The sequence below is a fragment of the Carettochelys insculpta genome, chromosome 1, assembly GCF_033958435.1.
Source record: "Carettochelys insculpta isolate YL-2023 chromosome 1, ASM3395843v1, whole genome shotgun sequence".
In the NCBI taxonomy this organism is placed as follows: Eukaryota; Metazoa; Chordata; order Testudines; family Carettochelyidae; genus Carettochelys; species Carettochelys insculpta.
The window spans coordinates 282343705-282356652 of NC_134137.1; the positions used below are offsets into that span (position 1 = coordinate 282343705).

Consider the following 12948-nt stretch of genomic DNA (forward strand, 5'->3'; position numbering starts at 1 on the left):
CTGCACCAGGTGTTTCTTAGGTACCCTCTTTTGTTTCACTGAGACCAAGCACTGTGAGCTTATAGTGTCACATTTCTGCAGCCACTTGCGCTGTCCCTTCCTGTTTCATACATTTTTCTGATGATCCATGTTCCAATTATGAGGGTTTTCGTGGTTGGTAAAAGGGTGGTTGGCATTGTAGCTTCCGTTTGGCTTTCGGTTGCTAATGCTAGATAATATTGACCTCCTGCAGTCTGGCAGATTCTCTCCAGGGGTGATTTTCTTGTCTGGGAAGAACTTTCTGAACAGATCAGAGTTTCTAAACGTGCGTGTCTCATGTACCTTTCCTGACGATCCCACTTTGATGTTTCTGCAATGGTACTTGGGATCCAGCAATGCCTATGACACCATGGCAAAGTACCCCTTGCTGCAGTTTATGTATTCTGTAGCAAGGTGGTTTGGTGCCAAGAAAGGGATATAAGTTCCACCTATTGCCTCACCACAGTTACGGAAACCCATTGCTGCACAACCATCCACATTTCCCAGAGTCAATGCCTTTCTTAGCAGAAGGATATTGGTTGCTTTGGCTACTTGAATGACAGCAACCCTCACTGGATTTCCCACTCTGAATTGATTGCCCACTCTCTGGTGTTGCAGGCTTCCACAAAGCTATTGCCATATGCTTCTGAACTGTCAAAACAGGTTTTATTTTGATATCACAGCACTTCAAGGTGGAGGAAAGCAATTCACAAAGTTCCACTAAAGTGGCCTTACGCATGCAGAAATTTTGTAGCCGCTGCTGATCACCGCATACCTGTAAACAATGTAGTCCCGCCACTCTGAGCTTGTTTCCCAGCACCAGAACCTATGTTCCACTGTGTACAAAGCATCAAGTGCAGCCAGCATCTCACCATTCCTCCTCTCTACTACGTCACATTTGCAGATGACCATGTCCTGTTTAGAGTCTTCCTTGCTCTGATTGCTGTGGAGTGTGCAGAGCCTACACAGCCCAATGCATGAGGTGCTCAGAAGACTTGCCTCAACATTTTTAAGCTGTACAGGTTCCTTGTAATGACAATATTGACCTTTCATTTCATATCATGAATATGAAAGAAGGGCATGAAAACACTTTCTGCTTTCCAAAGGGATGGGGCAGGAGACAAGTGCCCTATGAGGTGCTGATGACACACACCCAGAATCGCACATGGGACACTTTTGTCCCATCACCCACTGGGACAGAAACACATAATGCAGTGGAGCAGCAGGAACTGTGGGATAGGTACCCCCGTGGTTTGCTGACAAAGTTGAACCTGGCAGCCCTAAAGAGGATACACTGTGACTTTATTTACCAGTATGGACATGTATGTTTGACTTTACAAAATTGGGTGCTAGAAAATCAACCTTAACAAATTTGATATAATTTCATAGTTTAGGCTTACCCTAAGGCTTTGTCTATGCTGCCCAGTTTTTCCAGTGAAAGACAACTTCCGTCAATGAAAGAGTGAAAGGTATATGTACTGCAATGCCAGTTTTGGTGGCAAAACTCCGTCTCATTAATGAAATGAAGCCACTTCTACAAGAATCATAGGGTTTTTGACGCGAAAGTTTCATCAATAAATTGCCAAATTTTTTTTTTTTTTGGTACCATGATTTCTATGAAGTCGTTAACAGAATTGCTCTGAGTGGTGATCTCTCTCATTAATCCAGTGTGCCTTCATTAGGTTTAGTCTTTTAAATTGCTTGGTTGACACCATTGGTTACATTCAGGATTGCCTCTAAAGAGCTGTGGTAGCACTAAGAAAAGGAGGGTTTCATTCAGTGATAAACAATAGATGCACTCTACAGGTCCTTTCATACTATGACTGGTAAATGCCACTGGGGCATGGTGAGGATTAATTTATACATCCCAGAGGAGAATACTGCTAGCAACCCCTAAGCATGCTGTAGTCTGGCTCTAGCTCAAAACACAATGACATGACATTGGTAAGGTGGCAAACTACGTGCAAGCTAGGGTATGACTCTGTCATATACTAGTATGCTGTGGACTAACTCTCCACGTGGACCCCGTTGCATTATGTTGACACGACTGCCCATGCCCATCAGCAGGGTCCAGACAGACAGTTAATTTGCAGCAGGCTGTTGAATGGTGGATTCACACCATGGCTAGCCACAAAATAATAGTTCTTGTGGATAAGACCTTGCTATCCAGCCTCTAAAAATATCTTTCTGGGAAGGTACACTGAAAAGGTGGTGTTAGGTCAGTTTCAGTGGCATCTGCTGTCCTCCATTTTGTGTCCCAATCAGTTGGGCTTTTAATCCTAGGTCTGGCCCTAAAATTGAGTGTTGCTTATGTGTTGATAACAACACCACTGGACAACGGATGTCAGTCAGACATGCATACTGATGCTTGGTAGGTTTATTAGTAGCCTTTAATATTTTTGGCTAAATTCTGCTGACTTGATGATGTTGCTTTGAAGGGGCTCCACAAGTTCCTGTCTGAGGAATCTCAAGTCACTGTGCATGGTGATGGCTTTGTTTTCTGAGCACCTTCTCTAAGCTCACTTCAAGAAGATTTTGTTGACACTTGTTCAGAGTTTTGTGAAGTATGTTAGATGTAATTCTTTTTATGCTTGGCTAGCAAAAGTAGTATCATTCTGCATAGAGTTTCTGTTAATTTTTGTGCCTTTTTCACCTCAGTGTTATAGCTCTGGCATGTATTCTAAGCGAGTTTACTGTTCATGGCTCCTCAGGAGTTAGAGGGAAGACTGGTGTGCGTGTGGTATGCTTATGCTTATGCTTATGCTTATGCTTTTGTGTTTGCCCTGGGTACAAATATACAGACTTATATCAGTCTTAGAAAATTCATGAAAGTGTAGTTTCACAGGCATAGAATGCACGTTTACTTGCCATTTGTCTTGGTGATTGATGATAATGAAGAAGGGATACTTCAGTCACCTATCTCTAATTATTCACTTTATCAAATGAATACGTACAAATTTGTGAGGCCTGTCTTAAATTGACCTTAAAATTTCAGAGATCATGTCTGCCTTATGCCCTGTTATGACGTCAGCTCTACAGGGAACACCTTTGGGGGAGATAGACTTCTGTGACAGATCCACACTACTAGAATATGTCGCCTGAAGTGGGTCAGAGCTTATTCTCTTACTCGGGATGGTGTAAGAAGTATCTTTGTTCAGGTTTTCTATTAACATCATGCTGTGAAATCCCTGACATTTTAGTCTACTGGCTGATTCTCCCAGTCAGAGTGGGTGTGGGTGTGAGTGAGAGAGAGAAGATTAAACGTAGGGTGTGGGGCAGAGAAGGCAGGAGGCTTTACACAGTATAAATTTTGTAGTTTTGGTAAAATATTGATGGTTCTTGACCAAAAATGTGTAGAGGGCACTCACACTGTGGTGATGGATGTCTTATAAATGTGTGTAACAAGAATCTAATAATACTGCATCAGTATTTTCAAGGCTGTCTGCTTGTAATGTAAATCTATGCTCATACTTCTGTATTGAACACCTATTCTGTGAAAGTCTGTTATGGTACTCTACCACTTATGACACAAAATTTTTGTAGCATGCAAAATTGTTGGTTCAGAAGAGCAACTTGCTGGGGCAGGAGAGCATATTAATATGGGAGTTCAGGCAGAATGAGAAAAATGTGTTCCATTATTGAGCAAACAAAACAGAAGATAAAGTAAACAGGTAGCTCACAGTACCTCTTTTGCAGTCATGAATTTTTACTATGCAATTGATTTCCCTTATAAGTAGGACCTTACAAAATTCATGGTTAATTTCATGGTAACAGAATTTTAAAAATAGCACATTTCGTTATTTCAGCTATTTAAATCTGAAATTCTGGAGTGTTGTACTTGTAGGGATCATGACCCAAAATGGAGTTGTGGGGAAGTTTGTGATACTGCTACCCTTACTTCTGCACTGCTGCTGCAGTTGTTGGTGATGTCTCTGCCTTCTGATCTGGGCAGGTGGAGAGTGGCAGCACATAAGGAACAGAAGTAAGGGAGGCAGAACCATACCATGCCATCCTTCTGCACTGCTGCTTGGGGGGCACTGTCTTCAGAGCTGAGCTCCTGGCCATCAGCTGCCAATCTCTACCTGCCCATCTTTGAAGGCAGCGGAGAAGTAAGGGAGGCAGTATCACAACACTAACTCCCTGCAGTGCTCTTTTCAGTCAGGACTCCCAGTTTTAGAAATGCTGGGCTCCCCTGCGAAATATGTTTAGTATAAAGGCACACAAAAGACCAGATGTCACAGGGGGGAGACCAGATTTCATGGCTTGTGACATATTTTTCTTTGCCAGAAATTTGGTAGGGCCCTCCATATAAGGAGGATAAGCTTTAAAAATTATTTTGGAGGTGAGGGATTGCTTGTATTTGGAAGGAAGCTTGTCCTCTTGTACATACTTAAATCTAGTGATAACAAGAGCCGATGATATATTTTTTCATTTCTTTTTTACAGGGTTTTGTTTTTGCACTGAATGTAGCCAGGACGGATCCTTGTGGGCTTCAGCAGCCCTAGGAAACTGTCAAAGGTAAAAATCATCCAAATAGCAAGCAACACGTACTTGGCCTTTTAGGAGAATAGAGAACAGAAATAACCTATGCTAACCTTTTTTTGACTGGCATAGCAGTGCGTGTTGCTGTCTTGTTGTCACTGTTATTTGCTGTGAGTTTGGGTGTAAGATTTTGGTAATTGCTTAATGATTTTAATGCTTGTTGGATAAAGTTGTGGACTGTAGTACATTTTGATAGAGTTCAGTTGCAGTTAGACTATTGACCTTTTAGAAACAGTGAATACTTAATCCTGTCTCATAATGCATGTATACTCCAAATTTTTTACTCTTGAGGAAATTCAGCACCAAAATATCAAAAGTTCTGTGCTGCTCTGCAAATTTTATTTGTCAATAAATAAAAGCGGAGCTCTAGGCTAGCAGTGGGGACACGTACTTAGTGGTGAGGCCACATCTGATTCTGACACAGAACTAGGGCCAGGTCTGACCCAGAAACACCTCGGAGTCCTGCCTCTTCACACAAAGTAACCCACGGGTGGGCAAGCAGGGTCAGCCTGGCAGGATCCAAGTGTGGAGGGGCCTACTGTGGGGGGGATCCAGGTGTGAGATGAGAAGGTTCTGTGTGGGGCAATCTGTAGGCCGTTCAAGTGGGTCCAGGTGTTTGTGGGATCTGGCTGCATAGAGACTCGTTGGGGAATTCTGGGCACAGTGGCAATGGAACTCTGCAGGAGGGTCCAGGTGAAGGTGGATTTTTGCCTCCCCTCCCACAACAGGGAGAACTGTGGCTGTGGGAGGATGATGCTCAGTTTGGTGAGGAGTGTGGGTATGGAGGAGGTCCAGATGCACAGCTGTTGGGCAACTGAGGGAGCAACTCCCCACACAGGTGAGCCATCCCAACATGATAGAGGCAAGAAGTGGGGGACTGTTGGCTGGGGGTGGGGGATGAAGCTTCCTGCAGCTTGGAGGTTTCTGGCTCTGGACCTACTCCTTGCAGAAGAACAGTAAGTACCATCCTCCCCAGCCTAGCTGGGAGTAACTGAGCCTGGCACAGAGTAGAAGCCACCAGTTAGTGTCCCCAGCCCTGGCCCTTTTCTTCCCCACTCTCTCGAGATTTACCTCACTGCTACAAACTCCAGGCACCAGAAATGATGTGTCTGTGCTTCTGGGGAGTGGTGCGTTACTGTTCTTGTGGTTCTCTTTGTTTCCTTGTCAGAAAGTCATTTTTCTTCTTCGAGTGATTGCTCATGTGCATTCCAAGTTGGGTGTGAGCTGGTGCATGCCCAGTCGCTGGAAGCTTTTTGCCCTAGCTAGTAACCCTAGGGTCAGTGTGGCATCTCCTGGAATGGCACCCGTATGGCCGCCCATATATGCACCGCTTGCCCCAGCCGCTCACTCAGTTCCGTCTCTCCACACTGTCCGTTGCTGGAGCTCTTTCACTCCTTCTGTATTCGCTAGTAGCCTTTACTTGTATACTTGTAAATTAGTTGATCGTTAGTGTAAACAGTTGTAAATAGCTTAAATAGTTGTATTTTACTTGTAAATAGATCTACTTAACAGTTAGCGAACTGAGGCAGGACTCTAACCCCTCTTGACGCTTCGGCACCAGGGGATGCCAGGCTCTCCAAGTTTCAAAACCTGCCCAAAATGCAGCAAATGAATGCCCAAAAGTGACCCACGTAAGACTTGTCTGAGCTGCCTCGGTGAGGCTCACCTCTGGGAATGCTGCTCTGTATGCAAGGCCTTCAAATCTAGAGCATTGAAAGACAGGGCTCTATGGCTGAAGGTGTGGCTGATGGAGGCAGTCTTCCATCTGGACATTTCCCTGGAGGGAGCTCAGAGTGGTGCATTGTCAGTGCAGAGTGCTCTGGTACCGTCGGTGCCGCCACAAAGCTCCTCACCCCGAGAACAGGACTCGGTGCCTAGTGCTCCTCAACGCCATAGGAGCCAATTCCCAGTGCCTTGCAAGAAGAAGAGGCGAGACCGGGGTCGATCCCATGCATGGCCAAAATGACAGCAACCCTCTGAGAAGTACACCAGATCTCACCATGACGGGGTCACAAAGTGCTCTCTGAGGCTGCCTTTGACACTGGAGGCTTTCAGCACTGCGCAGGGCCTCTTACAAATAACAATGCCGGTTCCGACTGCGCGATGGGAATCCTCATTGCCACCTCAGACACAGGTGCCAGAGCAGTCTGCAAGGTCACCAGCAAGGTTCCCGACACCGATTCCACCCTCGCAGACAGTTATCTCCTTTGGTGCCCCATATCATACAGTACAAGGCATGCAGGAGCTGGCATGCATCATGGGCCCCTCGGTGCCACCGTGGTCGTTGGTGTCAGAGTCAGACTCATTTTACTCCAGCTTGGCTCGGAGAGGGAGAACAACGTCGTCCTGGCGCAGTGGACCTAAAGGGATGATGTGTTGCAGTCAGACAGTACCACGGCAATGTATTATATAAACAGACAAGGGGGTGCATACTCTTCTACCCTGTGTCTCGAGGCCCTTGCACTCTGGGACTTCTGCGTCCAGCACCAGAGTCTCCTGAAAACAGTTTACCTACCATGGGCTCACAACTCCCTAGCAGACTGTCTCAGCAGGTCCTTCATGGACCACGAGTGGTCATTACACATGGAAGTCCTGAATTTAATTTTCTGGAAGTGGGGATGTCCCCAGGTAGACCTCTTCTCCAGCCATCTCAGCACAAAGTGCCAGACGTTCTGCTCTTACCAAAACCAAAACCCATGCTCCTGGGCAGATACCTTCAGCATTCACTGGTTGGGCCCTCTGCTGTACGCCTTGCCTCTGGTACCACTCATCCACCAAACACTACTCAAAATTCAGTCAGACCGAGCATCGGTTATCCTGGTGGCCCCAGCTTGGGCTCAATGACACTGATACTTGACCCTCCTGGCGATGTCTGCCTGTGACCCAATCACACTTCCGTCATGCCCGGACCTGCTGACACAGGAGGGGAGACTGCAGCATCCCAGTCTCTGGGCTCTACATCTGACAGCATGAAAGCACCATGGCTGAGAGTGGTCAAGATTTCTTGCTCCGAACCTGTCAGGGAAGTACTGTTAAACAGCAGGAAGCCCTCTACAAGGGCAACATACGTAGCCAAATGGAAGAGGTTTGCTGTCTGGGCAACTCAAAGGAGGCTCTTCCTAGGGCAGGCTCCCGTACCAAGTATTCTAGACTACTTGCTGTCCTTCAGCCAGGAAGGGCTGTCACTATCTTTCTGAAAGTGCCCTTGGCAGCCATTTCGGCTTTTCACCCAGGGCCTGGGATGTCATCTGTCTTCTCGGACCTTATGGTGAAAAGGTTCATGAAAGGAATGGAAAGGGTCAAACTGCATGTTCAGGCTCCCCTGGCAGCGTGGCACCTTAATTTGGTATTGTCTAAACTTACAGCAACCCCATTTGAACCCCTTGTCACCTGCTCCCTTTTATTCCTTAGTTACAAGACAGCGTTCTTGGTGGCCATTACCGTGGCCAGGAGGGTGTCAGAACTCAGGGCCCTGACTGTGGACCTGCTTTATACGGTGTTCCACAAAGATAAGGTCAGGCTGAGACCCCACCTGGCGTTCCTGCCGAAGGTGGTCTCCCCCTGCCACATTAACCAAGTCATCACCCTATCGGTGTTCTATCCAAAGCCTCATGCCTCCCCAGGGAGCAAAGCTTACATACTTTGGGTATTTGGAGGGCGCTGGCATTCTGTATGGTGAAGACGAGATCCTTCTGAAAGTCTCAACAGTTGTTTGTTGTAGTGGCAGACAGGATGAAAGGTCTCCCAGTCTCCTCCTCAGCGGATTTCCTCCTGGAGAGTGACCTATGTCAGGGAGTGCTACAAACGGGCGGGGGTCCCCCCTCCCCCGATTAGAGTGCACTCTACTAGGGCACTGGCATCCTCTATGGCATACTTGGCCAGGGTCCCTGTCCAGGTTATCTGCAGGGTGGCCACTTGGTCCTCCATTCTCACGTTTTCAGCGCATCACGCATTGACGTAGCACTCATGGGAAGACGCTTCAGTGGGTAGGGCTGTCCGACACTCCTTTCAGGGCTCTGACCCCACCTCCTAGGCATTGGCTTGCATTCACCCAACTTGGAATGCACATGAGCAATGACTCGAAAAAAAGACAGCTACCTGTTCTGTAATTGGTGTTCTTCGAGATGTGTTGCTCATGTTCATTCCAAAACCCTCCCACCTTCCGCACTGTCAGAGTAGCCAGCAAGAAGTAACTGAGCAGGGAGCAGGTCAGGCGGTGCATATATGGGCCACCATATGGGCCCCACTCCAGGGGGCACCACACCAAACCTAGGGCTACTGGCCAGGGCAGAAAGCTTCCGGTAACTGGGCATGTGCCCGCACACACCGAAATTGGAATGAACTTGAGCAACACATCTCGAAGAACACCAGTTACAGAACAAGTAACTGTCTTTTCTGTGGGGAAGCAAAGAAATCTGAGGGACACATGAATTATGCCTGTAGACAGGGGTGCAGAATTTTCTTCAGGAGTAGTGTCAGAGGAGTAGTCCTGTTAGACTGATGAAGTGGGTTTTACTCCCAGACGCTCATGACCTAATAAATTTGTTAGTCTCTAAGGTGCTGCAGGTTAGCTTGTTTTCCCAGCTGCAATGTTTGTTTCCATACATGTCTTCCATTTTTCTCAGTAGTCACCAATTCCATCTTTAAAATGGGGGAATAATTTTTTTTTCATATATTAAAAAAAAAGTTCTCAGTCTCTGCCCTTCAGAACATTGTGACAATTGGTTAGGATATTAAAAAATTAATTCTTGATTCAGTGTATTCCATGGACATGACCAGGGCACAGGAATGAAGCTGGGTGGCACTCCCTTGCTGCCACCCCCCTCCGGCTTGACTCAGGCCCTCCCTGTAGCCCCCTGAATGGTCCGCTGTCCCCCCATAGATGAGTGTCCCCCACAGTTTGGGGACCTTTGCTCTAGGGCAAGAATTTGCAGGTAGGGTAGGATCACTTTCAAGTTGACGTTTTTGTTTTTAAATTAGCTTAGTATCTAGGGAGATATTTCTGTATACTGTATTTGTGAAGCTGGCTTTTTGTATTTTTGTTTAGATTATTTTCTATTAAGAGGTTTGTTGACCTCCAGTTTGTGTAATTATTCCTCACTAAGCACATCTTTTTTATGAGGTGATGAGCTTTCAAAGCTCACCACCTAATAAATTATTTTGTTAGTCTTTAAAGTGCTACTGGACTGCTTTTTTGTTTTTATACTATATAGACTAGCATGGCTATCTCTCTGTTAACTATCTTTTTATGAATGAGTGAACATAATGACTGTAAATTCTCAGCCATTTCCTTCTGACACTTTTAAATTTAAAACAAATAGTAATGTGTTCCTGCTACACGCATTGTTCTCTTTAGAAAGAAAAATGTCTATTTTCTTGTCCAGAATTGCTGTTACTGTCTGAGGTCCAGCTAATTGCATATGGTGTGCTATCTGATTACAGGGAAGGCTTTCGGTATTATGGTGTTATGAGAGATTCCAGAAAAATGTTGAAGGTGGCAAATCATTGTTTGTGTATTTTTAAATGCTTTTTCCTTGTCTTTATTTCTTTTAGGCACTGTTTTGCATTTCTGCAGTTTTGCACAGATTCCGTTCTCATGCAGACTGATGAGGGAGAAATACTGGAGGAAGCCAGTCCCAAGGTCAGTGAGATAATGCAACTGAACATTACATGAGCAGGAACTTCTGAGGCAGGGAATAGATATTGTCAACACCAACTTCTAAGCTGATGCTCAAGTCTGCTTTTTAAATGACAAGTCTAGTATTACTGCGCTATTTATTGGTAAATGCATACACAGTATAGGTGATGTCTAGCGGGGAAAAAGAGGAAGCTCTTTAAAGAAATAGTGAACTTTTCAATAATATTATCCCTAAGAATTAGAGCATGAATTTCCTGGCCCCGCTCCAGCCTGATTAAAGAATTAGACAACTGGACGCTCAAGTCCTGAAGTCAGCATATATGTGTCACAAGCAAGTCTATGTGCCAGTGTTCTAATTCTTAAAAAATATACCCGTGATCAACATCTTGTATTTTTGTCCATCTGAATTTATTCCACAAAAGTCACACCTTAGCATGGGCAGGCAAATACAGCCAAGGGGCCAGATCTGGCCTGTCAACCCTTTTAATCTGGCTGCAGTTGGCCCTTAGGGCTGTGAGCCGGGGAGAGCTCCAGCCAGTGGGAGCTGGAGAGATTGTGGGGGGGGCACAATTTCTCAGCTACCTTTTGGCTGGTTTCCAGCAGTAGGAGCTGAGAGATTTTGCTGAGATGGAGGCAGTACCCAAAGCCTTCCCTGCTCCTCCCTCCACTGTAGAGAGACACATGGAATAGCCAGTAGGCCAAGGCTGCTGGCAGGCAGTGAAGTCTGCTTCAGAGTGCTGCCTGCCAGGAGCTGCTTAGGTAAGCATCTCTTGGCCAGAGCTTGCCTCTGGCACCTCACTCCACCTCCCTCCCAGATCCTGCACCAGCTCCTACATTCTTCCCCCAGACCAGAATTCTCTTCTGCACCCATACCCCCTCCTGGACTCTGCATCCCAATACCCTGCCCCAGATCACAGCCCCTACAAACAAATTCCCCCTCAGACCCCATACTCTATCTTTCACCTGAGTCCCTTACCCCAAGCTCCCTTCTTCACTCAACCTCTATCCTGGACCCTGCATCCTCTCCAAAGATAAATGTGGCCCTTCATCACTTACCAAAATCTTGGAGTGGCCCTGCATTAAAAATTATTACTCACCTGTGTCTTAGCACAGTGCCCTCCTTGGAAGTGAATTTGAGATTCATCATTGCACAAGAGTGTTCAGTGAGAACTTGAATGATGCCAGAACAGTAATGCATGTAATTCACCCACCTAGATGAATACCTTGCTTAGAAGGATCTCTCTAATTTAAAATCCTTCCTAAGGAGATGTGAAGGGATACAGGATGGTTCCTTTTATCTTCAAAGAGCTTCTTCCTTTAGGCTAAGTTGCAGGTGTTCCAGTTTTACAAATGACCTTCACTCTCTGCGTAATGACATGACAGATTGCACAGTTGCACCGGTGTTTAGCTGTATTTTACTGTCCAAAATATATCATCTCTACAGAAAGATACCTCAGTGTTCACTTTGCTACAAATATGTGTAAATTGTGTTGCACTACTTTTTAAATGTCAACCAAAACCAAATTCATACTGGCTTGTTTCTACTAGATTTTAGATACATTCTGACTAAGTCTGAACAAGCCAACTTCATTGAGGACTGGGTGAATTGGTCTTAACTCTTTCAGGCTTTATTATTCTATTAAGAGACATTCTTATGGTTTTTCGTCACATATTTGCATACATTAACAGAATAACCAATTATCTGAACTATACATGTACCTCACCATGATGGTCTGTTAGTATAAAGAGGGTTACTATGGTAATTCTATGGAATTTCTTGGAAAATGCTTGGGACAAAGAGCTTTTAAATGTTTTTGGGAGTAGGGATTGTTGAACTTCAGAATTATTCAGTGAAAACCATAGCAGGTTCCAAACTGTTGTTAGAACAGTGGTGCATGTAATTGACCCAGGCAGCTGAATACCTTACTCAGAGGGATTTTGCTAGTTCAGAAAGTTCAAGATGAAAAGGGAAACTGATGGTAAAATCAGTTACTATTTCTAGAAACGCTTTTTATATTTCTGTGTGATGAGCACAATCGTAGATGCATATGTTTCAACAGAATAAAAAAAAGTATCTGTGTTTTATGCTTTTGGGAATGCTTGAGGAAGCTAAAGTGAAAGAACCTCGTAGTCTGAAAAACAAATTCTTTCCTGCTGGCGCCCCTGAATATATTTTAGAAGCTCCTAAAGAATAAATGGAGTCAGGTTTTAACAGGAAAGTTTTTGTATTTCTAGAGATACTTTGGGTGTTGAACATGTACATTGCTGGCTGAAATGCAAGAAATTGTGAGATTTGTAAATTTGCATCAGCAGTCTGATTTTTATTGTTCAGATAGCTCAATCATACTGTATATATAAGAAGAGAAAAGAAAGCACATTAGCATATCTAGATCCTCTTACCCACATGCACTGAGTTATATCATTTACTAAATTTTTAGTGCTTTGTCTTGGCTTGGTTTAAATTATTGTAGGTATGAGCCTTTCTTCCCTTCCATTAGGGGACTTCTTTTTAATTCATTGTAAGTTTGATATAAATTTTCTTCTTGATTTCAGTTTACTGTCTTCTCAGTTGTAACTTTTATGCATGTTAAACTATTCTTTGCTATTTATAAATATTTGAATGACAGCTATTTTTTCTGGCCCCGATTTTTGTGTTCTAGGTGAGACATACATATTTAGAGCCATGTCTGCAAGTATAAAGGAACAGCTTTTTAAATTCATTATAAGAAAAAAGTAGTTAAAAAGAAAAA

The 12948-nt window shown here is 44.6% G+C and overlaps 1 protein-coding gene across 1 annotated transcript in view; it reads left to right on the top strand.

The window, feature by feature from the left end:
* The window catches only part of TNRC6B (trinucleotide repeat containing adaptor 6B), a 262680-nt gene that overhangs the window by 24818 nt on the left and 224914 nt on the right, over positions 1 to 12948 (top strand). Inside the window, 1 exon segment of the mRNA XM_075009512.1 lies at positions 10114 to 10201. Coding sequence (XP_074865613.1) covers positions 10114 to 10201 — 88 coding nt within the window.